We start from the raw sequence: 26,537 nt of genomic DNA on the forward strand, positions 1-26,537 counted from the left end.
TTTACAATGTGCAGTAAACTTCAACAGCTCAGTTACACCAGAGTAAATATAGCATGGCAACCTCCTCGTGACAAGGAAAAATAGGTGGTTGCCGGGTGGTTGTATTGAATTTTTGGCATTTATTGACTGATCATAAGTAGCTACAGTGACCAAGATAAGATAATTGCACAGGCTGCCTGGTGGGAGGAAACTTATCTCTAAACAATTGCACTTTAACTCGGACTACAATCACTCTCAGGCGAACTAGCAAAGGCAAATAATTGCAATTTAATTTATAAATGAGATGGCAGTGAGTGCAACTTGTCTGTGTCATGGTTCTGGGTCTTTGACCCAGCGTTTTGAGTCTCCTGATTCTTTCGTCTGCTTTAGGAGATGATTTAAGTTCAAGCTGTGTACTGTTTACTCTTGAATTAGTTCTTCTCTGGTACCTCTGAGTTTTTTTTAACCTACATTTATGTTTCATGGTTTCTTGTGTGATATTAGTTCCCTTTCATGTTCTGGTTTTGTCTCTGTTTTCTGCTCAGCGTCTCATGTGGAAGTCAGTCTTGTCTCCATCTTTATTTACCTCTCTGTCTACCCAGTCATGTCTGCTAACTTCACACGTCTCAGTGTTTGTTACTTCCTATTTTATTTTGATTGTCCCTTAGTTTTGCTTCACTGTGTCTCGTTAGAGTCCATTCAGCTGTGGTCCCTGACTAGATAAATGAAACCAGCAAAAAAAAAGAAAACCAAAGCCTCGCCCTCAAATCCCCCCCCCCCCCAAAAAGAAAGAAACAAAACAAAACAGAGCTATGTTTAAGAACTGGAGCTAAGTCTTTGCGTAATTGTGCTTATATTTATATTTAGTATTTAAAAAAAAAAAGAAAATAATGTATACCAATGCAGGGCAACTGTCCACAGGGGACCTCCATTGCTTTTTCTGGTGCTTGGAAATGAAGCAGATTTCTCTGAGTCTGCCCAAGCTGACAGTTATCTACACTGACAGAGGAGCGCTGATGTGACATCATCACATCACAATGTCAGTCAACACCCTCAGGAGAAGGAGGATAAGGTGAATAAGGGGATAGAAATGGAAAAGGAGAAAGGGCTAGGCAAAAGGCAAGTAGGAAACAAGGTTGTGCAGTTAACTTAGGGAGGAAACTAGGAGAGATGGAGACGAGATGAAGGACAGGTGACAGTGACGTTAAAAACCACAGTGAGAGCAGTTGAGGGTAAGGTAGAAATTGATGAGTGAGGCGGGAAAGAAATGGGCGGCACAGGACAAGGGAGCAACATTGGATGGATGGGTGAGAACATGAGGGATGAGAGTTACTTTCTGGGCCTGAATAGGAAGTGTGTCTCCATAAACATGTATCTGGGTCTTGCTGATCATACACTAGCCCTAGGAGACCATGAAACACAATATAGGTCCCACATCCCATGATGGATGAGGCTGAGGCGCCGATGTCAGCGCTCCCCACCAACGGGGACAAATCACTCGGGCACCACCCCCCTCAACACACAGGCTAATACAACAAATGGAGCCATGGACAGTGCTGGACTGCTTTGATGCTCTTTGAATAGACTTCCACTGACTTGCTCTTGACATTTATCCACTGGATGGAGCTTTTGTTGCTGTAAATTCATGCATGAAGAGGGCTGCAGTGACATCTTCTGCATCTGAAAACTGGGAGGGGAAAAACATAAAGAAAACTCAGATCAGGTGAGTTTACTGTCATGGAAACTATTTATTTTCTCCTCGCTGATCTTTGTCTCTTTTACTGCGACACTCCCCTCACTTTCCTTTCGTGGCCTCTCTAAAATCAGCTCCCTGCTCAGAGCCACAAGCAGCAACAAGGGAAATGGTGAATGAGCTCCAGACTTTGTTCTGACAGTATTTCTTTTTTTTTTTTTTTTTTAAAGATATTTCATTTGTGCTGACCTACATTGCTTTTTTTCCTCCAATCAACCTTCCTCCCAGGGCCACTGGCAGCTTCAGAGGCCGCCATGGGGACCACTGGCCAGCCTGGAGAGTCATTAAGAAGCTTGACTCGGCCTGATTGCTGGCTCAGGCACACAACTGAAAGATTCAGATATGCCATCTGACAAAGGGTGACAGCAACTTCCTGCTTGATTTATACTGTACAACATTACCGCTGCCATGATTACAACGTTGATTCCCACCCATTTGAACAATTTAGACATTCAAGACTGTGATTACACCCATTAAATGTCACATAATGGTGGACAAAATGGCTTAAATTTCTTCATCTCTGAAGAGTCTTCTAATTAAGCCTTTTTTCTATTCAGGCTTTGGGCAAAAAACATAAAATAATAAGCGCTCACACACTAGGAAAGCTTATAAATAGAGATATTTTTCATTTTTGGCTACTTGTTTGCAGCAGAACAAGCTGCAGACACAACACTTACCCGCTATTACAACATAAATTTGTAATGAAGGTTATGTTAGCAAACAAAATATTTACACTCTTAGTAGACACAGAGCATTTATTTAGGGATTCTATAAATACCTCTCTTTGTTTATGCTCCATAGTCTTGTGTCTGGTTGCTATATGCTCCACCAGTTAGCTACAAACTTTCTCGTGTGTGGTACTGATTGTTAAAGATCAGAGCACAGGTGAACTTTATAAACATGCACGTGGACACAGCTTATATATAATTTATATAGCATCACACAGTTGCTACAGGAAGGTGCTCTATTGGACTGAAATCTAATGACTGTAGAGGCCATTTGAGTACAGTGAACTCATTGTCACATTCAAGAAACCAATTTGAGATTATTTGAACTTTGTGACATATCACATTTTCTTGTTGGAAGCAGCCATCACTCATCAGAAGATAAAGGGACTTACATGATCACCAACAATACTCAGGTAGGCGTTTTTAAAATGGTAATTAATTCGTGATAAGGGATCCCAAAATCCCCATCCTGCACCTACCATGAATTCTTCTTTCTCCATATTCTGATGCTCACTTTGAACTTCAGCAGGTCAACTTGGCCATGTCTACATGCCTCAATGCAGTGAGTTGTTGCAGTGTGTTTGGCTGTTTAGATATTAGAGTCGGCTTGATGGAGAATGAGATGGTCGTCATTTAAAAATCTCAGTCATTTGATGCACACACACACAAACTTGACTTTCAAGCTGATTTTAGGTATGAATGTTGTACTATCTCCTAATTGTATCATTTGCAGCTAAAATATTGAGTTGGGAAACAGAAGTTAAAAAACTGCAATAAAATAGAAGAATCAGAAAGTGTGTTGTCAGAATAGTTGGTGGTCTTTAACTGCTAACCAGTCAAAGTAATAACTCTCCACTGTGAAGGTGAAAGCTGGATGAGCTATGATAAGCTGTGTAGCTTTCAGTTCCAGTTTTATAAATCATAATGATTTGATTTGAATGAACAGGCATTGACATGCGCATGGCTTGCACTGAGTGGAAGCAGTGCGCAGTAAGTATTTACAGCTTTTACAAACTCAGCTTTCAGAGTCTGGGGCCAGTAAGGGTTTATTCATATTTATTTCTCTGCTGCATCTCTGTGTGTGGTGGATCTCTGAACTCATTAAGATGCAGCTCCGCCATGCAACAATGGTTTTCTGAGATGATAATAACACAAACAGCTTCAGAGCTTCCATCATAGTTATCTGCAGGTGGGTGATTACGTCCAGTACGCTGCAGGGTTTTGGCTGGTCTACCACGGTGACCCAAACTGACTTACATAACATGGAGCTACGCATAAGCGATTACAGGACATGTAGTTTAACCTAGAAAAAGAGGCATGCTTTATTCTACAGATAAAAGAACAACAGGAAATTAAATGTGTATTTAGGTTTGACTTGAAATATTACAAATTCTGCACTGTGCAAAGGCCTTGAGCCTCCCCTCATTTCTTTACATTTTGCTGCCAAGTTTTAATTTTTAAAGCGATTTTGAGCAATATTCTCCAGGTTTTCTGAAGGTCTTTCAAAGTATGTGTCATGGTCCTGCGACCATGACTCAGTGACTTTATGTTTATGTTCTTTATTGTTATTACTTTCATTATTATTCATGGCTGTTTTGGGATGGTTTGTGTTTGGGATTTTAGACACTGGGTTCTGGGTTTGTGCTCCCTCTGTTGGTCCCTGGTGTTAGTGTTCCCCTGTCTCGTCAGGTTAATCAGGTCCAGCTGTTTCCCCCACCTGTGTGTGATTTCCCAGTGTCTCTTTGTGTACTTATAGTGTGTGATTTCCTCTGCTCCTCGTCGCGTCGTCTGTGTTCATACCTGGTGTAATCCCCTGCGTGCTCTCCCTGCTGTTCTCCCTTCATGCTCAGGTTTGCTATTTCTTTGTGTAGTTTCTCCCAGTTAGTTCATCCTTAGTTCTGTTTTACCATCCCCACTTTATATTGGATATTATCAATAAATCACCCTCACACCTGAATAAGTGCTGCGTTTTGAGTCCTCCTTCCGCTCTCCACACGGCCGCTGCCCCGGACCGTGACAGTATGTCTTTGAACATTGGTTGTTTTTTATTCATTTTCAGTCCAGTGCTGTACCTGACATTTTTGTTTGTTAAGCCACTAAACACCGACCCATCATTCATGCCCAAAAAAGACACCTAACTCAAATCCAGTGTTGTCTACACACAACTTAACAAAGAACCCATTTTCTTTCGCAGTCTTTTGTGCTCTTGCAGCCTACCTCTGATTTTTTTTTTTCTCATTTCTTTAGCTGAATTTATGAGAAATGACACTGATAAAACAGTTTGGCAAGCATAAAATTACATTTTTCCACTAACCAGTTGATTCCCAAAAAGCTATTAGTTGAGAAAGAAATGGCAGGCCAAAAAAATTATCTACAGCTGATAAACAGTATCTGAAAGTCATGTCTTTAATAAACAGGAAAAAATCTAGCAAACAAAGCCACAGAGCCTAAAGCCCTGGCTTATGGCCCTTCAATTGTTCCATCTACTGTTTTCCGAAGCTGCATCAGAAATGTGTAAAGGTGGCTGTGAACAAGACGTTCTTACGGAAGGGAAGCCGGGAGAAAAGGCTGAGGTATGCCAAATTATACGAGAACTGGACTGAAATCAGTGACAACGGGTCTAATTGATAGATGCATCCAAATTTGAAAGTTTTGGTTCAAATAACTGTAAAAATTTGCAGAGCGTATTGACGAAAACAGTGGGTGTCTACAGCCATCTGTAAAGGATGGTGGCAGCTTTGTCATGGTTTCAGCCAGTGGTGTTAGGGAACGTGTCAAAATCGATGCAACTATTTTTTTTTCTGCAACAGAAAAATACCACCATGCAATATTGTCTGACTGTTAACAGTTTTATTTTTCATGACAATAATCCTAAACACACTGCCAACGCAGTAAAAGTATACCTGGATAGAAAAACACACATTGAAACACTATCAGTCATGGGTTAGCCTCTCCAGAGCCCGGGCCTCAATAGAACAGGAAGAAAAGGCAGCCAACATCTAAAGAAGAGCTTTGAATGTCCTTAAAGAAGCCTGGAGAACTATTCTGAACACTACTTAAAGAAATAAAAAGAAAGCTTGCCTAAGAGAGTTCAGGCTGTGCTGAAAAATAAAGGTACTCGTACCAAATATTGATTTTCAGGCTCGTTGGAATTGTACATCTTTTTTTTTTTTTTTTGCCTTATATACTGTATTCACATATATATTTTACAGATGCTTCAACAAAATATTAAGCAATGAAGGTTGGTTTAAGACTTTTGCACAGCACTGTATTGACACTGGCTTTGTATCCTGAATCAAACACTAAATTTAAACTTCTCACAAAACATGACACACTTTTTTTTTTTAGAGGTGATGTGAGGTTCAACAATTAAAACAGGATGCTGTGCAAGTATTTCAGGCTTTAGATGAGTCACAGACAGTAACAAAATATCCAAAGCTTTGATAAGCAGCTCTAATGTCTGAGTGCATTGCACTACGGTGTATCTCTGTCAGCACTGATTCACCCTGTACGACTCAGCATGTTTTGCTGCCATCGCAACAACATGAAAATTAAACAAATATACGTCCTTTAGGTTATCGTTGCTTATTCTGAAATTGGGATTTTCTTCCATTTATCATGAGCCATTTATCCCATTTTCAATAAGACGCTTTTGCTGCAGGTTTTGTTGAGTGCGAAAGCAACGAATGCTTTCTCACTTGACAAAAACAAAATGTTGCCTTGTTACGTAAAAGTGATCCAAGCGACAAATTGATCATATGATATTTTTTATTGCGTCCAGCTGGTATTAGTCACTGTCAGTAGCTGGTTCAGTGCTGTGACCACAGATGTCTGGATCATCACACTTACTGTCATTTAACATTTTTATTATTTTAACTCCATAGTCATTTTTTAAAGGCGGCTGCAGTCTGCTGCTATGGAGCAGACAAAAGATAGATCTTTTTATTATTGTAGACATATTTTTCTTTGGATGAGGGGCTCTGATATGATTCGTGCCAATAATTTGCTTTGCAGCTGAGATGATGTAGATTAGCAACTAGTGACTGAATCCTAGAAACACATTAAAGCTGCACTAATATTTTCATATTAATGGCTCGAATGACTCTGCCTACTGTGAAAGAGATATCCCAGAATACTGAACTGACAAAGAGTCATCATCGGCTCTGCAGTTGCCCTTACAGAGATGTTTAGCAGCCCACGCATTCAGTGATTTGGTTCAGTCCCGCTGCTTTCATCAAGCTTGTTTCCATCAGGCATCTGTTGTACGCTACCTGCCCAGCACTGATGGCAGCGTGACAAAGTTAGCAACAAGTGGACACAGTAGAGAATGAGAGCTAAATTAAGAGTGAATATTGGACTTCGCTGATCAGATGGACCAAATATCTCTCTCTCTGTCTCTCTCTCTCTCTCTATATATATATATATTTGAATGAATGCACTTTGAGCTAACATACTCATTATAATATTAGTGCTACAGTATGTTCCTTTTGCTCGCAATTACTAACCTTGTCTCAACAAATATGGATCTGTGCTAATACACAGCACACACTGCGTTTGTCTCTATCCTGTCATTTCTCTGTTATCAGATTAGACGTCTGTAGATATTTGTGCTCTGAGCTGTACTTGATTTCATTAATAAACAAACAGAACCTCAGACCTCCATGGGTGTGTATTTATATCTTGCTGAATATTTCTCTGCAAAGCGGAGAACAAAGGTTTCCCGCGCTTTCTGTCTGACGGCTTCTCGTCTTGTCATGGATATATTCTTGGCCGGAACGTCTCTTTGCGTCGTACTCAGGCTGCTGGGCGCTGTGAAAACGGCCAGGAGCAAGTGAACAGACGGGCACAGGGAGCTTAAGAGGTAGCAGGAGAGACAAGAGAGATGAGGGAGATGGACAGAGATGATGATGGAGAGCTGTTATTAGCTGTGGAAGGACACTAGACAACTTGGCCCACGCAAGCCCTCTGGGTAGAGGCTCGCAGGCTGGCTGTGATTAGAGTTGGGTGCTTGACAGACCTCCAGACAGCTAGAGGGAGAGAGCATGGGGACAAGAGGTAGGCTAGTCCTCTTCCCTGACTTGTCCTTAGATATTTGATATTAAATTTTAAAAGAAAAAAATAAAAGGATAATTGTAGCAATAACATTAGGAAGAAGAAACATTTATCACATTTTTTCTTCCAAGAGAGACTTCTGGTTTTCCATCAACCGCAAATTCACAGCTGACCTAGTTAGAACGGCACACTAATATGCACTGCAGAGAGGTTTTGGGAAAACTCTGAGCATTTAAGAAACTTAATGCAATTCAAAAGCAGAATTTCTGCAAAGGTAAACAAAACATAACAAACAGACAGAGCCCTCGAAAAAAAAACTGCACCTTTATGATGAACTACACCTCTACTTTATCCTCTGCCCAGTAGTGTCAAAACAGTGGGATAAGCACTTTATCCGTCAAACACAGATGCGATAAGCGAGCAGCCTGTTCAGTCCTTTGTTCACTAGCTGAGAAACTGTGCTAGTCTCTGATGGCTGCTCTGAGATCACTGGTAGATGAGAGGTTAGCATATTTTTAGACGGGTGTTTCATGTGAGGAATCTTACTCCTAAATAATGAGGGTGCCCTTCCCGTATGCCTGCAACTCAAAGATCAAACCACCAGTGAAGAGATGCAGACAAGCCAACCATCAGAGGTCTGGATGGAGAAAACACAGGCCATGAAAAATGGGATAAAGGAACTCAAAATGTGGGTATGCAAAACAGAAATTTGAGAAAACATAAAGGTAAAAATAAAGGCAAAAGAAATGAAAGCTCTTTAGTGCTGGAAGCTGGAAAAACCTAATAATTAAAGGTAGAAACCCAGCTAATATAAATGTACCAAGCAGGGCTGCCCACTGAGAATACCAAAGACATTTTCTTAGTATTATTTCTGGGTGAATTTCTCAGAGGAGTGAAAAGACACTAAAGGTTTGGGTGATTAAAAAAGAAAGAAAACGCCATGAGTATTTTGATTAGTTACCTTTGTACAAAAAGCACAACACTAAATAAAGCTTTCAGACAGCACCACGCTTATGCACAGTTATTCTTTATACTGTTATACAGCAGACAGGTTGTATCAAGTATCTTGGGGGAACTTGCCACAGTCTGTCTCACTGTCCTCTGTCTTCAGGTCATCCCGGACTGACTCTGTGATTTTGAGATCAGAGCTCTGTGGGGTTTAGACCATCTGCTGCAAGTTTCCTGCTGCAGCTCTCTACGACTGAGGCAGCATGTTGGTCTTATTGTCAGACTGCAGAATGAATTTGGGAGTGACACTGATACTGTTGTAAGATGATTAACAATCTTAATACCCAAATGCTTTGAAGTTTTACACAATGCAAAATAACTACATCAGAAGTAGATTGTACATTGTGGAGTTTAAAAGGCTGGCTTGTTTTTAGATTGAACATTTTTATTTTATTTGGAAAAAAAGACAAAGGACATACTATTAAACAGAATTGCAGTGCTGGCAGTATAGGCTTTGAAATAACAATAAGGTTACATATATAAAAAGTTCACAGGTCTGTCAAAGTAAAGAGAAAGTACAACCCCTGATCAATTTTCTTTAAGTTCTAAGACTCTACACACCAGGACATTTTAAACCTGATCCCTACCAGGTCATAAAATATAATGAATACAACCTGAGATGAACAACAAAACACGACATATTAGACCATGTCGTTATTTAACAGAAAGTTTAAGAGAAACTAAGCCAAACTATAGAAACAGTGTGTGAAACACACCCCAGCACACCCCACGATTCAGCAACTTCTAGAATCACCTTCAGCAGCAAAAACTCGAAGCAATCGCTCCTTTGTAGGACGTTATCATCCTCTCACATTTTTGTGGAGGAATTTTTGCCCGCTCTTCTTTACATTTTGCTTCAATCCTTGGAAGTTTGTGAAGATTTATTCATACACAGATGTTTCACAGTCCCAGATCAACATTTTAATGAGGCTGAGGACTGGCTTTGAACTGGGCCATTGAAGCACTTCTTTTCTTTTCAATCATTCTTTTGCAGATTTGCTGTCAGACAGATGGCCTCACATTTGACTCTAGCATGGTCGACTCAACGGCTGCAAAGTGCCAGAGGTCCTGTGGGTCCAAAACAAGCACAAATCATCGCCCAGTGTGGTGAAAGCCAAACAAAGCACAGCACAAACACCGCAGTGCTTAACAGCTGATATGGGGTGTTTGTGCTGATGTGTTTGGCTTTCACCAAACACGACTGCGAACATCATCTGCTTCAGAAGTCTTGTGCGTTAGCTCGGATTTACGTTTGCAGACATTAGCTGCGTTGCCATGTTCTTTTAAATAGAACAGCTGATCTCCTGGTAACCTTTCCAAATAAGCCATACTGTTCTGTCTTTCTCTAACTGTACCATGATAAACTTTAACAATTAGGATGCTAACTGATGGCTGTAGAGTCTGAGATGTAACTCTTTTGACAGTTTCTCAGAATACTGCACAATCTGACTTTGGGGCGAATTTGCTGGGATGTCCACTCCTGGGAAGATTAGCGAATGTTTTGAATGTTTTCCGCTTGAGAATAATCTTTCTCACTGTAGAATGACAGACTTCAAATTGGCCATATAATCCTTCATATAGTGATGCTCACACTTACTGATGATATCTAATCAAACTGCACTTGATTACCAGCACCTGGCTGTTACTCACCCTTTAAATCACTATAAAAGCTATAAAGGTGTAGTTAATCTTTCACACACTGCATCTGTACTTTGGCTTAGTTTTTGTTAAATAAGTAAAAAATCACACAGTGTAATATGTAATGCATTGTAGTTATATTTAGCTCATTGTAACAGTTGCTAAGGACCAGATTATGTTTACCAAGTCTTGATAATGTGAAACCTTACAATTGAAAGAAGGTCTACATCTTTAAATACAGTTATAATTTATGAGAACAGTAAATACATAACTGTTGGTTTGTAATATGCTACTTAGTGGTAGTGTTATTATGAATAATTTGCATTTCAAGCAAGACTAAAATTGCCATGAAGTGTTGATCTTTCAGGTGACTCTACTGTACGCTGCGCACTTCTTCATCACCACAGTGGAGATAAATAGCCCTGCCCCGCTTAAAATTACAATCCATTACACACCTCTTCACCGTATGACAAGCAGCTACCTCGGCTGCTCGTTTTGTTTTTGTGCTTAACAACTCACATTCTTCACATTCCCCTCTCTCTTTCTCTCATTACCTTTTCTCTGGTGTGGTTTCATTTTCTTTGCTCGCTGGCGCTTCCTGTAGATCTGGGAGGTTGGCAAAGTCATCCTGTTCAGCCAGCCCGATTGCTAGAGACAGAACAACCATCTTCCCCTCACTGGACACACACGCACACAGACAGACAGACAGACAGACAGGACATCACAAGACCATAGAGGCATGTGGGCAAATAGGCACAGGGGCACACACATCCAAAAAACACAAAAACAAGCAGCGACAGATACACACGGCACACAATTCATGTACAAAGACAGAGAGTGGGAGAAAGGTGGTAGATTGCTGTGAGGACACTATTATATTTCATCTTAAACATATGTTCAATCCAAACTGCACTTTTAAATGTCTCTCATCCAAACCTGCGAGCTACGAAGTGATACAAAGGCTCTTTAATAGGACATGAATGCTTGTATTCCTGACAGTTTTGGTTATCAAAAATGTAATTTTCTTATAGTGAATTTGGAAAACACTTCATTTTTTAATGCATGACATGTACCTTTGTACATAACCTGACCCCTTATTCCAAATGTGACTGCCAGCTAGTTTGATGTGCATATATATTTTTTACACTAATATACATTTTCTAGCCAGAAGAAAATAATACCTTGTTGGACAACCTTTAGCTTTGACGGCAGCATGCATTTACCATTACATAATATAAGGTTACACATTATCACTATATTTATTTCTGTTGAGAGTTGCATTAATTTACACAAGAGATGGATCGCTGTGTGAGGTTACGGTTCGGGCTCTGTGGTGGCAGATCCATGTGTAAAAATGATCTCTCATGTTCCCTGAACCACTCTTCTACACTTTGAGCCTGATGAATCCTGGCATTGTCATCTTGGAATATGCCGGCTCCATCATGGAAGAAAAAAATCCATTAATGGGAGAACCGGGTCATCCTGGTCTGGGGCTTATCTCATTTTTGGGCACCTAAGATTGCTGATCCTGGGCCTGACCAACTGAAGCAACCCCCGGCGATAACACCGCCCCAACAGGCTTGTATGATAGTCACTAAGCATCATGGGTGCATCCATCTGCCGCTCTTCTTGCCCTGATGATACCCTTTTCCCACTGACCCATATACATTTTTTTCTAATTAGCTTCATTGATAAGTGTTTTTCTTAAGGTTACACAGCAATTTAGCCAATATAAGGCTCTCAGCTGAAGGTGGTGATTTATTATTGGTCTGGCAGTGTAGATTATGTGTGCTTGTTAAAGGTAACAAGGAAGCACCATTAATTCGGAACCTTTCATTGATCCCAGGTTAGTATTTATTCATTCTTTGGTTTTATTATCAGTGCTGTTTGTTACACAAATGATTTAAACCTTAAGTTATTAGGGAAGTTTTGTTCTTTACCATTAACTCATCGAGGCCGTGAGTTTGCAAAGAAAAGTCACCCGGTCTTTGAATTACATTAAAGTTTTGTAACATTTCAGATAATGTGTAATCCCTCTGATTGCCTAATGTACTGTATGCTGTAGCATTTGGATGAGTAGAGATTTTTTTCAGCCAATTTATTGCTTCAAAGCTGAATTTCTTCAGTTCATTAACACTGACACAACACTGCACTGACATTGTATATGTGGCTATCATTTACTATTGTTTTTGTTTGTTAGAGAATAACAAAAGTGATGTTCAACAACGAATAACTTTTGATAAATAAGTGGGGGCAATCACATTTTTTTTAACACCACTGTATGTTGCCTCTGTGAGTAATAAATATGCTAATATTTGTACAGAAAACCCTAAAAGAAAGGTTTGGATTGTCTCAGAGAAAAACAGAATCACCTGAAATGACATGCAAATGACATGCAAAGCAAAAAGAAAAAAGAAAATCCACAAAAACAGAGGTGCAAGCATACCTGCAACAAAGAAACACAATGTTCATTTGCAGCTGTTATTGTCTCTCTAAACAAGCCTGAAATCATCCAAAATGCATTTTACTGAACAACACTGCGCCATGAATTCAAAGCCATGCAAACAGTGCCCTTAACAAATGAGCATTTGCCCACAACTAACCTTGTGATTCACAGTCACAGACAGTAAGTCACATGTATGTACATATTGTACACTCTTCTAGCTTTTTTTCTCCATTCACCACATTTATTTTTCATTTTTTACAACCCTTTACCATAGCATGCATGATCCAAGGACAACCTTAACATATAGTATTCTTCACCACTACCTCTTCCCTTAAAAGCCAAATCCAACTTCAAAACATGTTTTTTTTTCTGATGTCTTGCAGCCCGTAACATCAGCTGGCTTAGTTTTAGGCTTAGCTATAAAAGATTCAGCCTCACATTTATTTATTTATTTACTTTTTATTTGGTGGATTAGGTGCTGTCTTACGTTTATCTGAATGCCTTTGTTGTGAATAACAGATAGTGGTGGGTGCTAATGAAATTGCAGAGACCCAAATGTTTATTTTCTCTCAAAAATTGAACTGGAAAAATTTAACTCCTGCAGCAGCGAGCCAGTCACGTTGGCAGCGCTGACTTCACGTGTCGACGTGCATGTAGCTTAGAAACATAAATAGATTTAAATAGGATCAAAAGATTTAAAAAAAAAAAAAAAGAAAGAATCCTATCTCCTTCCTGATGTTTCCAGTTTCTTCTTAGCTTTTCTCTGATCTTCCTCCTCTCATCTCTGCACATTTCATATTTTTTGTCCCCACTCTCTGGAGTGCTCCCGACCAAACAAGGTGCTCTTTGTTGAAGTAGTATTGACAACAAGAGGAACACATTAGTACTTGAGAGGCTGCAGCCCACTGGGGATGTGTAAACAGCATCTACATGACGCTCATCGATAAAGTGAATGGATTTATATAGATGACCAAAAAAAAGACACACGTGCTCCACGCTGAAATCATTGCCACCTACATCAGGTCTATTGATTGGAAAATGAAAGGGGAGCAGCTCAGATGCCACACTGCGTGACAGGTATGGTCACAGCTGGAGGGTGAAACTGCTGCTTTTGCTTGTTTATACACCACTGATCACAAATGCATGATACCCACACTGCCCCCACCCACCTCCACGTCTCCCTCTCCCACCACCTCCAGGGTCAACCGCTGGCGTGTTTGGTCCAACGAGATTCACGAGGACAGGGACAACCACCTTCGTGTGCATGATGTGCACAGCCTTATTTGAATGATGATTCACATAGGCAGGGAGGTCAATAGCCCCGGAGACACTGCTAATGGGCGGACATGTAAAAGGTACAGAGCAAAGAGCTATGTGTATGGATGGATGTGTGTGAGCATCTATGTTTGCGGTCAGGCGGGAAGGAGAGCTTTTACATGAGGCTGCTTTGCAGAGCACATCATCTGTAATCTATCACTCAAGCTAAGGGGTGGAGGAAGGCTCTCCATGCTCGGTATCAAAAAACAATCACTGACCATCGCACACCAGAAGCTTCTCTACTCAGTGAAGAATGAGTTGGAAAATTGGTGTTGAAAAATCACTCGTGACTTTGGCTAACTTTGCTTTATTTTTTTGTAACCCAGGTTGGGCTTGTTATAAGATTTCTGCTTATGATTGGATTTTTTCTATCAGTCTGTCTTGAAAGAAACTTTAGAAGAAAACAAGTTTTGAAATCTGAATATTTAAAGATTGTTTATTTTATTGTTAGGCCTAACGCTATCCTGCGGTATCTGGCTGTTTTATACCACCTAAATCAAGACATAAAAGATGCACGTAATAGGGAAAAAAACAGAAGTTTGTATTTTATGGTACTGCTGTGTAGTTAATATATGCATGCTGTGGTGATGCACAGTTCCAGACCAGACAAGTTTAAATCAAGTTTGTTTTTCTTATGACCTGCTGGAATTACTATAAAAATATATTAAATATATGATAATAAACAGATGTTAAATCTGAACTTTTGCATGTGCCAGCGCTGTTTTTGTAAAATTTAAAACTATACACAAGTAAATAAACACAAATAAATGTAAATGGGAGCTGAAGAACATTAGAAAGTGATTATAAAATACCTTAAGAGAAGATAATATCACCTATTATTTGAGACATTTACATGATTGGCAATTAACAGCAATGAAAAACTAATATGTTAAAACCCTTGATGCCCGACACACACCTTTTCTACTACATGCATATTAATATCACTACACCCTGAAAATAATCATTTAAATGAGTCTCTTGGGGACAACCTCATCAAAATTAATAAATTGAAGTTCTGCAGAGACCGTAGAGGATTGCAGTTGATTTTGGTTCCATCCTGTGTAAAAAGCACACGCTTTGCCATTTTGTCACTTTATTAGACCACAGCTTATTCGGCAGCCCTTCAAGAAATCCCACACTCATGAAGAATCTCTTTCGGTTTCTGGTGCTTTATACTGAGAGCTTTATTTTGTCAGGCATGAGTGAAAAAAAGGGGGGCGAACAAAAAACCTCTCAGCAGCACTCAACAAGATTTAACAGCACCACGTTCCAGCAGTAGGATGCAACGTTTGAGTTACTTGTTTGAGTATTTAAAATTTGAGTGTGTTCCTTCTAATTGCCTACATTTCAGAAGGAAGTTTGATCCGCTACTTTTACGTACAGAGATGCTTTATTATCAACTTAACCACAAATGTGGTGCATTTAAAACAGTTCAAATTAGCCCCGTCAACCACCTGCAGCAGCAAAAAGCTATTTAAACATTAATGATATAGTGATAATTATGTATTAGTGCGACACTCACGGGTCCATTTTATTATTCCTGCTATACTTCTCTTGTTATGAGTAATATTAAACATTTATATTTCGGTACACTTTTGAAAGCAGAACTTTTATTTTACAAAGTAATTTCACATTCGACTATTTATACTATTACTTACAGGATTTGAAGACTGACAATGCCACAGATCACACTCCAGCACACAAACGATAATTTGAAAACTGAAGGCAGGATTTAAGAGACTACAATGAAATGGTGCACTAAATTTAATAAATTTGTATTTGCAGTGCTGCACATATGATCCTCAACTTTACTTATAGGAAAGTAAAGTACTTACAGGAACGACTTAACATCCAGACCTCGGGTTCGGATTTGCTCCACCATGTGGTCCCAGCTGCCTGGATTTGACCTTGATCGGCCTGTCCCTGTTCCTCTGTACCGGGAGGCTCCAGCCGGACTCCCCCGGACCCCCCGCGGGCCCCCACGGTGGCCCCCCCCGCCTGGGCCTGTGTGCAACTGGCCCAGACTCTGCGAGGTGACTGGGGGGTCGTTGGGACCCGGAGGAGGCTGGTGAGTGAGGGGCTGTTGGAGGCTCTGCTGCCGGACCAGGGGCCGAGGGCGCGCCACAGCTGAGGACGGGATGTGCTCCAGGGTGGAAGCTGATGAAAGGGAAGCGTCCCCAAAGCTGAACGGATACATGGGAACACCGAGGACAGAGATGGATACAAAAAAAAGGAAATAAATGGAGTTAGAGATACGTAATGGGAATATAGAAGAAAGAGCAGGCCGTTTTGAGATGAAAGGGTGAAAGATGAAAGTATAAAACAAATTTGTAACATGTTATTATGTTGATATCAAAAGGAAGAGAGGATAAAAATGACCAAAACATACATAAGCACAGCACTGACTGAACTCTAGGAGTCTGCAGTGAATATCCAAGGGAGAGAGACTTGAGAGAGAGCAAAGATCAGTAAAGAAGGAGTTGCCAACAAGCTTGAGATACTTGTTAAACATCTGCAAGAAAACAGCTGTGCTGAATTTTTGCCTTATCTTGCCTAGCTGACCATACGTGTTTAGTCTGGCATACAACATATCATTCATATCCAAACTGGCGACTAAACAAACCTCTGCTTTTTGTAGAATCACAGACAAATTAAAAACCTGCAGCCAGTGACACTGGTCCCACTGGAAATGCACATTTTGCAGCATCAGAATGCCAAAATCAGGGTGTAGTCCTCTTTGCAGCTGTCCTTCAGGTTGATAAAATGACGAAAGCCAAACAAAATTATTTCACACGGAGTGACATGGGTGACTCTACATTGAATCTAAATGCCCATCATGCCAGCTGTTCCACTAACGAGCAGCTAGTGCTGTCTAATAAGCCCATTAAAAGAAAACACACGAAGGCAGTCTGTCTGTCTATGAGCAAACAAACTGATGAGTTGCATTCTGATGTGTTCAGCGGTCATAGTTTGGGAGATTTTTTGTTGTTGTGCGTGATGCATTCAGTGGGATCAGGTCTTAAAACTGCAGCCGAAATCTAGAAAGGGTGAATCTTCAACATAGACAGATCTCCTCCTGCAGCTCTTCCTTCTTGTGCCAACTCCCTCCCAGCAATCAAGCATATGAGCATTTGCTCACACAATCAACTCTGACTTTAAACTTCACATAGGAACATGAACCCAGCTCTCCCAGCTGAAAGTTCTCCAGTTAACCACTAATACCTCCAACATCTTAATTCTCGTGTGGACTTGGACTCTTATTCTACTTTACATTACTCCTGTGATCAGGTCTGAAATGATCTGATTGGTCCGGTCTCCCATCACAGGCTCGATTCTCCAACGTCTGATTAGAGCACAAGAAGTGCAAGAGTCTAGTCCCCCCCCCCCACCTAAGACCACTGTAATTACAATATACTGAAAGGTTATTAGGTTCTTTTTCCCCTTTTATGATTCTACAAACATGGTTCCTACCTCAGCGTTAAGTGGAATTAAATTGGAGCTTAAGGTATAGTAGCACTATCTCTTCACTTGAGACTCGGCTCTCCATCTGCAGTGCTGAATTTCTTTCTCTCCGTTATCTATCTCCCTAATTAGCCTTGACCTACTTCTACCTTCTTCCCTTTTGCTTCCACCAATCTTTCTCAAAGGTCCTGTCGGCTCCTGCTATGTTTTCACTCGCAGCTCTTCCTTTTACCTTTGTGGTTCTCCTCTGCCTATTCATCTTTTCTTTACCCTCAGCCCTCACATCACTCTATAGCCACACCACCTCCAATCACCGTTCCTTAAGTCTGCCCTCTAATTACAGGTCTGCTACTCTTACAAGCATGTAATAGTGCTTCACCCCTTATCCTCCCCTCAATCACTGCCCTGCCTGATGACTGTAAGCTTGTGCTAAACAGCTCTGTCTGAAGCTAATGCAGTGAGGGAGGATTTACTGCCTGGACTTGAGTTGTGTACAGCAGCGCTCTTTGGTATTACCTCGGCTCTGACTCTGTTGGAGAGCCAGGAGACAAGCACCCTGAGGAGCAGTGCAATGCTGGATCAAGTAAATACAAGACAGGGCTCATATACATGCTCTGGTGCATGCATGTTTTCTCTCATACAAACGCACACGGAGCACACCATTAGATCTTTCCTGGGGAGAGACTTTGATGAGTGTGTTTGTTTACTTGTGCCTAATATTCGAACTGAATAAATGTGAATTAATGTATAAAAGTCATTTGGCGGATTTCTGTTGAGCAGAATTATACGGTTTTGAAGTGGGAGGAGGGCATTTGGGGTTCCAGAAGTTTGACTTTTTTATTTATTTTCCTACACAAACAGCTATGGGCGACTGTTAGCAGGAGCACTTTCATGGCTTGGATTATCCCAGCTTGAATAATCAGTGCAACAGGTGAGCAACAGCAATCAGGAAGTCCGATTTTTCAGTAAAAAGTCAAAAACTATGACATAAATCGACGTCATTAGGGCAAAACTGTTTTGAAGATATGATCATCATTAGAAGAAAAAAATATTTAGAGCTCTGATCAGGAAAAAGAGATTCAAGCTAGATGTTCATGTAAGAAATATGAACAACTTAAATCTTAACACAAACAGTTCACACAACCACTTATCCAAGCATAAACATGAAATAACTAAAATATAATCGCACAACTTCTAAATTAATCATTTGAACCTAAACATTTAAACTTTTATGAGTCTTTGTACTGAGCTACACAGTCTTTGTACACCAAGACTATGTAGAATATATATTTTTAATAACAGTACACTGTTACAGTAGATCATCCCTTTATATGTGCTCTGATAATTTTAGCTTCAATTAATTTAAAACCTTTTAGCATTTTTTACTATAGGTAATGTATTTTATAAGGATTCTTAGCTTTGATGAATTTGATTGTCTGGCTGTGTTTTACTCTACAGGATGCATTGTTCCTCAGATAAAGGAATTGGCATGTGACAGGACAGGTGGGCAGGTGTAAAATGGGATGTTAAAAGAGGAAATTGATGACCTACGTTATTGCTGCATGATGATTTGAGCAAATGAACTAAAATTTGCAGCTAACTTTGGTATAGCCAAAATAAGAAGGTGACTTAACACCTTTAACACCCCTATATTCACCAGACACTTCATTAGTTACACTTTTCTAGTAATGAGTTGAAGCCTCTTTTGCCCTCATAAATGCATAAATTCTTGGTGGCCTCTGAGATTCTGGTCCATGCTGGCATGACAGCATGTCAACATTCACTTGTGTGAATCTCCCATTTCACTACAACTCAAACGGGCTCTATTGGATTGAGATCTAGTGACTGTAGAGGCCATTTGAGTACCATTACTTGGTAGGCTAGGCTAACTGAGGCCACTGATGGTACTGAAGGGCAGAAAATGTGTATCCCCCACACCATTACACAAGAATCAGCCTGAGCAACTGATACAAGATGGGATTTTTCATATTGTTTATGTCTAATTCCGACCACACTGTCTAAAAGTCATAGCAGAAATTCCAACTCCTCAGGCCAGGCCACATTTTTCCAATCTTCTGTTGTCCATATTTGGTCATCCCATGAGAATTATAGTTTCAGCTTCTTGTTCTTAACTTGTTCTTGGTCCTTTACCGCTGTAGCCCACCTGCTTCACGGCTTGTTGTGTTGTGAGGTCAGAGATGCTCTGCTTCATACTTTGATTATAACTAGCGGTTATTTGAGTTATTGTTGGCTTTCTATCAGCTCAAAGCAGTCTGGCCATTCCCCTCTGACCTCTGGCATCAACGAAACCTTTTCATCTAGGGAACTGATGTTCACTGGATACTTGCTCTTTTTCTGACAATTCTCTGTAAAAGTCTAAAAAGGTTATGTGTGTTCAAAGTTGCCTAAATTACCTTTCTTCTAAATGCTCAGTCTGAACTTTAGCATACTCTGCTTTGCTGCCATTTGACCAATTGATTAGATATTTGCTTTAATGAGCAGTTAAACAGGAGTACCTAATGAAGTGTCTGGTGAGTATGTAATACCCCTTATTTTGGGGGGTTCAATAGTCACGTTATCATAGCTGACATCATGAAAAATTAGTATATCTTGATGGTTTAATGGTGACATTAAGCCAGATGTCTGAGCACATGCCGTATTACCTGCTTCAAGTCTTTTCACTGTCTTGAGTTTGACTAATTTTATCATTTGAAATATTCTAAGCCCTTTTCAAGTGGTTTCCCTTAAAATTGTGCTTTCAGGTACTGTACATCATTGCTGCCTTCTTTATCGGCACGGTGGCACCAGCCACAGTCATTCATACACCCTGAGCACGCTCCCTTTTTATCTGCTGTATCCAATTACTGACTTAGAGGGTTATTTTCACATTTCTTCTTGCTTGAAAGTCAATTAAGATGACTATAAACCTTGAATGATTTCGTAATTAAGGGAAATTGAGGAGGGTGAAAATCAAGGAGAGCGAGAAAATATCAACAGTGAAGGGTGAAAGATCGTATGGCAGAGAGACGTAAATGCTCAAAAATAGAAACCAATTCCAAAGGAGAAATGGAAATACAGGTGGATTTAAAAAGAGCAGGAAAACAAAACAGAGGAGTGATAGGAGTAAAGAATAATGTGGTGGGATAACTTAATTGTGGGGCGATCATGGCTCAAGAGTTGGGAGTTCGTCCTTGGGCAAGACACTTCGCCCGTTGCCTACTGGTGGTGGTCAGAGGGCCCGGTGGCGCCAGTGTCCGGCAGCCTCGCCTCTGTCAGTGCGCCCCAGGGTGGCTGTGGCTACTATGTAGCTTGCCATCACCAGTGTGTCAATGTGTGTGTGAATGGGTGGATGACTGAATGTAGTGTAAAGCGCTTTGGGGTCCTTAGGGACTAAGTAAAGCGCTATACAAATACAGGCCATTTACCATTTAAATTCATGTTTATATCAGTATACTATTTAAATAAAGGTCACTCAAACATAATGCACAGACACAAGAAAGCACAATTTCAATAAATGCTGCGAGGTGAGGAAACAGAACCATTGTCCTACATTTAGGGCATGTGTTGTCTAATTGGTGAAGATGTTTTCTTGGTTTGCTTGCAAATTGTTTATTTGCCTGTGTTTTCTTGCTGTGCACTGAGCTCTCCAGTTCCCTAATTTTCATTCATCATTTTATGCATGGAGGCAGTTTCTATTATCTTCAGTCCAATCAAGAGGCAAATATCAATTCTGAAATCACAGTTTTGCTTCCTAGTTTCTAATTAATCTATTCTATCAGAATAACAGGGGCAGGCAGTATTATGAAGAGTTAGCTAGTAATGAAGGAATTGTGACTGAGTGGAGAGATGGCTTTCATCTACTGTGCTGAACGCTATTGTAGAGCTCCACTTATTAATCTATTGTATATTACAGAGTACTGCTCTTAATTCAATGATCAAACTGTTTCCAGGAGACCGTTTGATTCACACATGTTATTGTCATTATATCTTGTATGTGCTACAGGTGTTGAAAAAAAATTCAGCTTTCAGCAACCAGTTTGTTTGACAAATTATAATTGCAAAAATTCACTTAATTGTAGTTTAGAAAGCACTATTTGTGATGATTTACATTGTTGGATAACATGCATTTCTTTTTTAAATGTTTTCTCACACTTACATATTTCACGTCATCAAATTTGCAGTTTTAAAATAGTGATTTCGTTTACTAAGGTAAAAAAAGGGGTCCAAACCTACCTAGCCCTGTGTGAAAAAGTAACCGCCCCCAAGATATCACTTAAACCTGTCTGACACGACCAAAAAAAACTCAAGATGTCAAAGTCATTGACATCTATCAGTCTGAAAAGGGTTACAAAGCCTTTTCTAAGGCTTTAGGAATCCAGTGGACCACAGTGAGAGCCATTATCCACAAATGGAGGTGCAAGGCTTGCAACAGTGGTGAACTTTCCCAGGAGTGGCTAGCTTACCAAAATTACTCCAAGAGTGCATCAACGACTCATCCAGGACTCATCGCAAAAAACCCAGAACACCAAAGTGCAGTACTGCAGGCCTCACTTAAGGTCATAATTCATGATTCACAAAGAGACAGAGCAGAAATGGCACCCAAGCAAGAGTTCAAAGGTGATAACCACTGCTGAGCAAAAAGCTTGTCTCACATTGGCCAAAAAATTTAAGGAAAATATTCTGTGAACTGACACAACAAAAGCTGAACGTTTTGGATGGTTTGAATCCCGTTACGGCTGATGTAAAACTAACAGAGCATCTAAAGAACATCATATCAACAATCAAACATGGTGGTGATAGTGTGCTTGTCTGGGGCTGCTTTGCTGCTTCGGGACTTGGACGACATTCTTGATGGAAATGTGAATTCTGCTCTCTGCCAGAAAACCCTGAAGCACAATTGTCAGCTGTTAGTTCATGCTCTGAAGCTCAAGGACACTTGGCTTATGTGGCAGTATAAGTCAAGTTGTCAGTGTCCTACTCAAAATCTGGACTTAAATCTGATTATGATGCTTTGGTATGACCGTTGGAAAACCCTCCAGTGTGGCTGGATTACAAACAATTCTGCAAAGAAGGGTTGGCCAAAAGTCCTCCACAGGGATATAATAGACTCATTGTCAGTTATTGCAAATGCTCTATTGATTACTGAGAGGGGCACAACCAGTTATTAGGTTTAGGTGGCAATTATTTTTTCATAGAGGGTCAGGCTGGCTTGGATAGCATTTTTCCCTTAACATGAATTTTGTTTTTACTCTGGTTATCTTTGTCTAAAATTAAAATTTCTTTGACTATCTGAAATTTGTAAGTGTGTCAAATATGCCATAATAAAAAAATAAAAGGAAGAAATCAGGAAAGGGGCAAAAACTTTGTCATAGCACTGTATAGTAATGACTAGTGATGTGCGGATCGATACTGAAATATCGATTCCTCCGATACCAGTCATTTATGTTCCAGAATCGATACTCATATTAAAATATCAATATTTTAGTAATTTAGGGTAAATTTGTAGGTTATCATTAACAGGAACAGAGTGGAAAGAAACTGTATCATTTGGATTGTCTACATTGGAAGGAACTACTTAGTCTTTCGCCTGTCATAGTCATGTGCAAAGTACGTCTGTATAAATGTGTCCAGCCCCTTGGTGTGCACACTCACAACAATGGCTGAGCGTAAATGGAGTCATGTGCAGACGTATTTTACTTCCACAAAAACGGTTGAGACGTAGTTTGCAATACATGTGGCGAGAAAGTGAGGTGTTGTGGCAACACTACTAACCTCATCAAGCACTTCAGAGTAAATCATATCACAGAATATGATGAGCTTATGTTGAGGCGAACTGAAGAGGAGGACAGGGACAGGTGCTGCTAGGGCGAGACAGACGTCTCTCACAGAGTCCTTTAGTGCTGCAGGCAGGCAACGTGTTCAAATAGCGCACAACTTCAGTTTTCTTATTTCTATATGTTAACTATGCATTATTAAACGATAAGAACAAGTAATCCGATGTCCTGTAATCATTATGACGCTATAATTTGAGATACAATAACTGAAATACGTTTTTGTACAAAGTATCGGTATCGGATCAGTATCGTCGATACCACCCTGAATTTTACTTGGTGTCGGATCGGAAAGGAAATCAGTGGTATCGCACATCACTAGAAATGACACCAAATCATAAATCTTTATCTCTGCAACGAAGCTGTTACATTAAGCTTGTGTGCGTTTTTTTAATGCCACACAATGAGGGCAGCTGTTAATTCCATCCATTCATTTTCTTAACCACTTATCCAAAGAAGGGTCACAGTGGGGCCTGGGATGAGTGGAAGAATGTGTAAAGGTCACACAGAAAGGTTATAGCTAACAAATAGCTATCCTGAGTCTATTTTGTATTTCTACTTCAAAGTTTTAGAAACTTGGGACTGTTTTGGTTAACGCAAAATGAAGACTGGGGCCATCCTGTAACTTGGCCCTAGTCTTTACGTATACGTATTTCCCTTTGGTTTCTGAGAGATAACATCCTTGTGTTTGTATTTACTGTATGTATTTACAGTTTACTCACACTGACTCTTTAGCAAAAAAAGAATCCAGTTTTCAGACTTTTGCCCTGATTAATTAAAGGGAGTTTCATGTCAATGCAAGCAATAAACTGCTCAAACTTTGGGTAACTTTTACTACCTCCTCCCACTACGCAGCACCGTTATCGAATGATGTTGTTTACAGTATCATCTTATCATATTCATCCAGCAGTTACTAACAGAAGGTTCATTCGTATCACTAGCCCGGATAAAACTGCTCTCCTGCTGTTTATCCAGCAACCCACTCAGAGTTTAAAAAGCTGTTACTTCAGATGAATGAACATGTCGTTTCTGAAGATCTTCAGAGAGCATCTGTTTTGTCTGAAATTCTTGAAACTGTTACAGCCTTCAGCAAATTGGAGCCTGCAGAGGAACAGTACGGCTGCGTGAATTTGCTTTGTCTGCAACATCACTTGGTTGGCAGCTGACATAAAAATGGCATTTGTTTATGAGTGAGGAACCTCTCTGTAGCCAAGAGGTTTAAACGGTTACTCATGCATAGCAGGTGCATTCTGCAAAGCATCTTCTCTTTAAAGCCTGCTTTACATTGTCTTCACCTGCACAGGGTTTCAAATGTGTAAAAAGAACAAAAAAAAGAGTACATGCAACTACTCCATCCATGATATTTTTACAGACTCACTTCCTTGATTGCCACACCATGCTGCTGTTGTGCCCACTGTAGCCCCTCATGCGTGCCCCATGTCACCATGCGCCACTCACTTGCTAAACCGCAGGCCTCCGGCATGCATGTGGCTCTGGACCGTCTGCCAGCGCCCGGCCTTGCTGCCCCCCGTCACCATGCTCCGCACGCTGTCGCTGCGACTGGGCCCTGCCCCAGTCCCAGAGCAAGCACCACCCCCGCTGTCACTGGCCCCCGGTGAGGGTCCAGCACCACCCTGCCCACCCTTATCCACAGCCCCACTGGGTGGAACGGTGGGGTGGGTCGTAGACAAGGAAAACACGGACAGACAGACCCACGAGAAGGTACAAACAAAACAAAAAAGAGAGAGATAGACGAGAGACAGACGCACAGAGCCGGAGAGCAAAAGTGTTATGAGTTAGTCAAATCGATGACTAAGACACTTCACAGGCACTCAGTCTAGCCACAAGTGTCCAGTGAATAACAAAAACTTGGAAGAGCAGCTGCTCGTCACCAATGCTTTGACTAAATTGGAGAGGACAGTCATCTCACTCTTTGGGGACTAAAAGGGGGCAAAACATATTTACAATAATTCAGTTCAAAGCTGCACAAAAGCTTACTCTGTTCATTGTAAAATATGTTATTAAAGCAACTTCTTAATGTCGAATTTACACAGATTCTCACTAAGTGTGGAGTGATATTCAGAAAACCTTTGTTATTGTAGCTGCTCAGTCCACTATATCCTAGTTTAAGGTAAGAAAAGGACCACAAGAACCCGACATTCTGCCCATTTCACTCATACATGTACACAGCAGTGACCAAGCCGCTGGCTCTCGGAGGCAGGCATAACAGCCGAGAAATGATGCAAATGCGTCATTTTCACATTTTAAGACTGCAGGGTATGAAAACAGAATGCTATAGTCTGTTCACAAGAACTCGCCTGCAGCACTTTTATGCATTTGCATAAAATATTTCACTTAATTTGCAAATATTCCCATTGAAATAAAAAAATATAAAGTGTCCTCTTTTCTTCTCAGCATGCCACAAACCCAACCCCAGCTGACCTGGACTCGGACGTCACAGAGACGAGTACAGACAGAACGCTGAGATCAGTACGGGACCTTTTGATTGAGGACAAATCACACGACACACAGGTGAACAACAGGAGGGCGTCCACAACGACATTCAAGCATTAAGTGTAGGCTGACAGTTAAGTGAATGATTGTTTTTGCAATGATGAATGTGATATAATTAATCACAACTTGAATATCATTACTTGAATAACATGTTCTTTTTCGTGACTTGATCCCTTTTTTCCTTGCTTTTAGATATAATTTGTCTGAACTGTTTCCAAACAGTAATTTTCGATTTACCTCAGAAAGACACCTTTGAAAGCTGCTAAACAAACTTGCTTTGTACAAAGGAATCGCCACAGTAAGGACTATGAAATAGCTCAGTGATCCACTATCACCCTATTCAGAAATCTCACCATTACTATCTTATCAAATGCCACACAGAATTAATCTTGTCAATAACAGAATGAAATGCAATCACAACAAAAGCTATAATCACTGCTGTTCGCTGAATTTAAAAATAATTTCAGCACCACTGCACAGACACCAAATAACTGAGCGCCCGGTGGTTTTGAAAGAGTCAAGTGAGTTATAATTAGAGAAAATAAGAAAGAACAGGTTCACTTAATGCCTCAGTGACTGTGTGAGGTGCATCTAAATGATGGAATGGAGGTTGATATGAAACAGACGTTGCACTGTACACCAAGGATACAGTGTCACTATTTTTGGAATAAGGCTTAGTAGACTAGACTCAGGAGGGCTATCGGGGAGGCTTAAAGCACTCAAAGTACTATGAGTGATAGTACGAGTAGTGACAACAAGCAGAAAACACAGAAAGAGTGAAGGAGAAAGGGGAGTGGGGGTAAAAACAC

At 40.4% G+C, this 26,537-nt stretch overlaps 1 protein-coding gene across 2 annotated transcripts in view; it reads right to left on the reverse strand.

Moving 5' to 3' along the window:
• Nucleotides 1-26,537, reverse strand: part of syt7b (synaptotagmin VIIb) — a 127,842-nt gene that overhangs the window by 31,116 nt on the left and 70,189 nt on the right. The window contains exons 5-7 of one of the 2 annotated variants that reach the window (XM_085454987.1): nt 24,673-24,873; nt 15,757-16,104; nt 10,713-10,835 (exon numbers count right to left, since the gene is read on the reverse strand). In XM_085454987.1, the coding sequence (XP_085311113.1) occupies nt 10,713-10,835; nt 15,757-16,104; nt 24,673-24,873 (672 nt within the window). The remainder of the gene's footprint in view (nt 1-10,712; nt 10,836-15,756; nt 16,105-24,672; nt 24,874-26,537) is intronic. The other variant, XM_085454979.1, reaches the window with a different exon arrangement.

Source organism: Copadichromis virginalis, linkage group LG1, assembly GCF_057382275.1.
Source record: "Copadichromis virginalis isolate Kocher_CV1m ecotype Utaka linkage group LG1, C_Virginalis_male_GT1.1, whole genome shotgun sequence".
NCBI classification, from domain to species: domain Eukaryota; kingdom Metazoa; phylum Chordata; class Actinopteri; order Cichliformes; family Cichlidae; genus Copadichromis; species Copadichromis virginalis.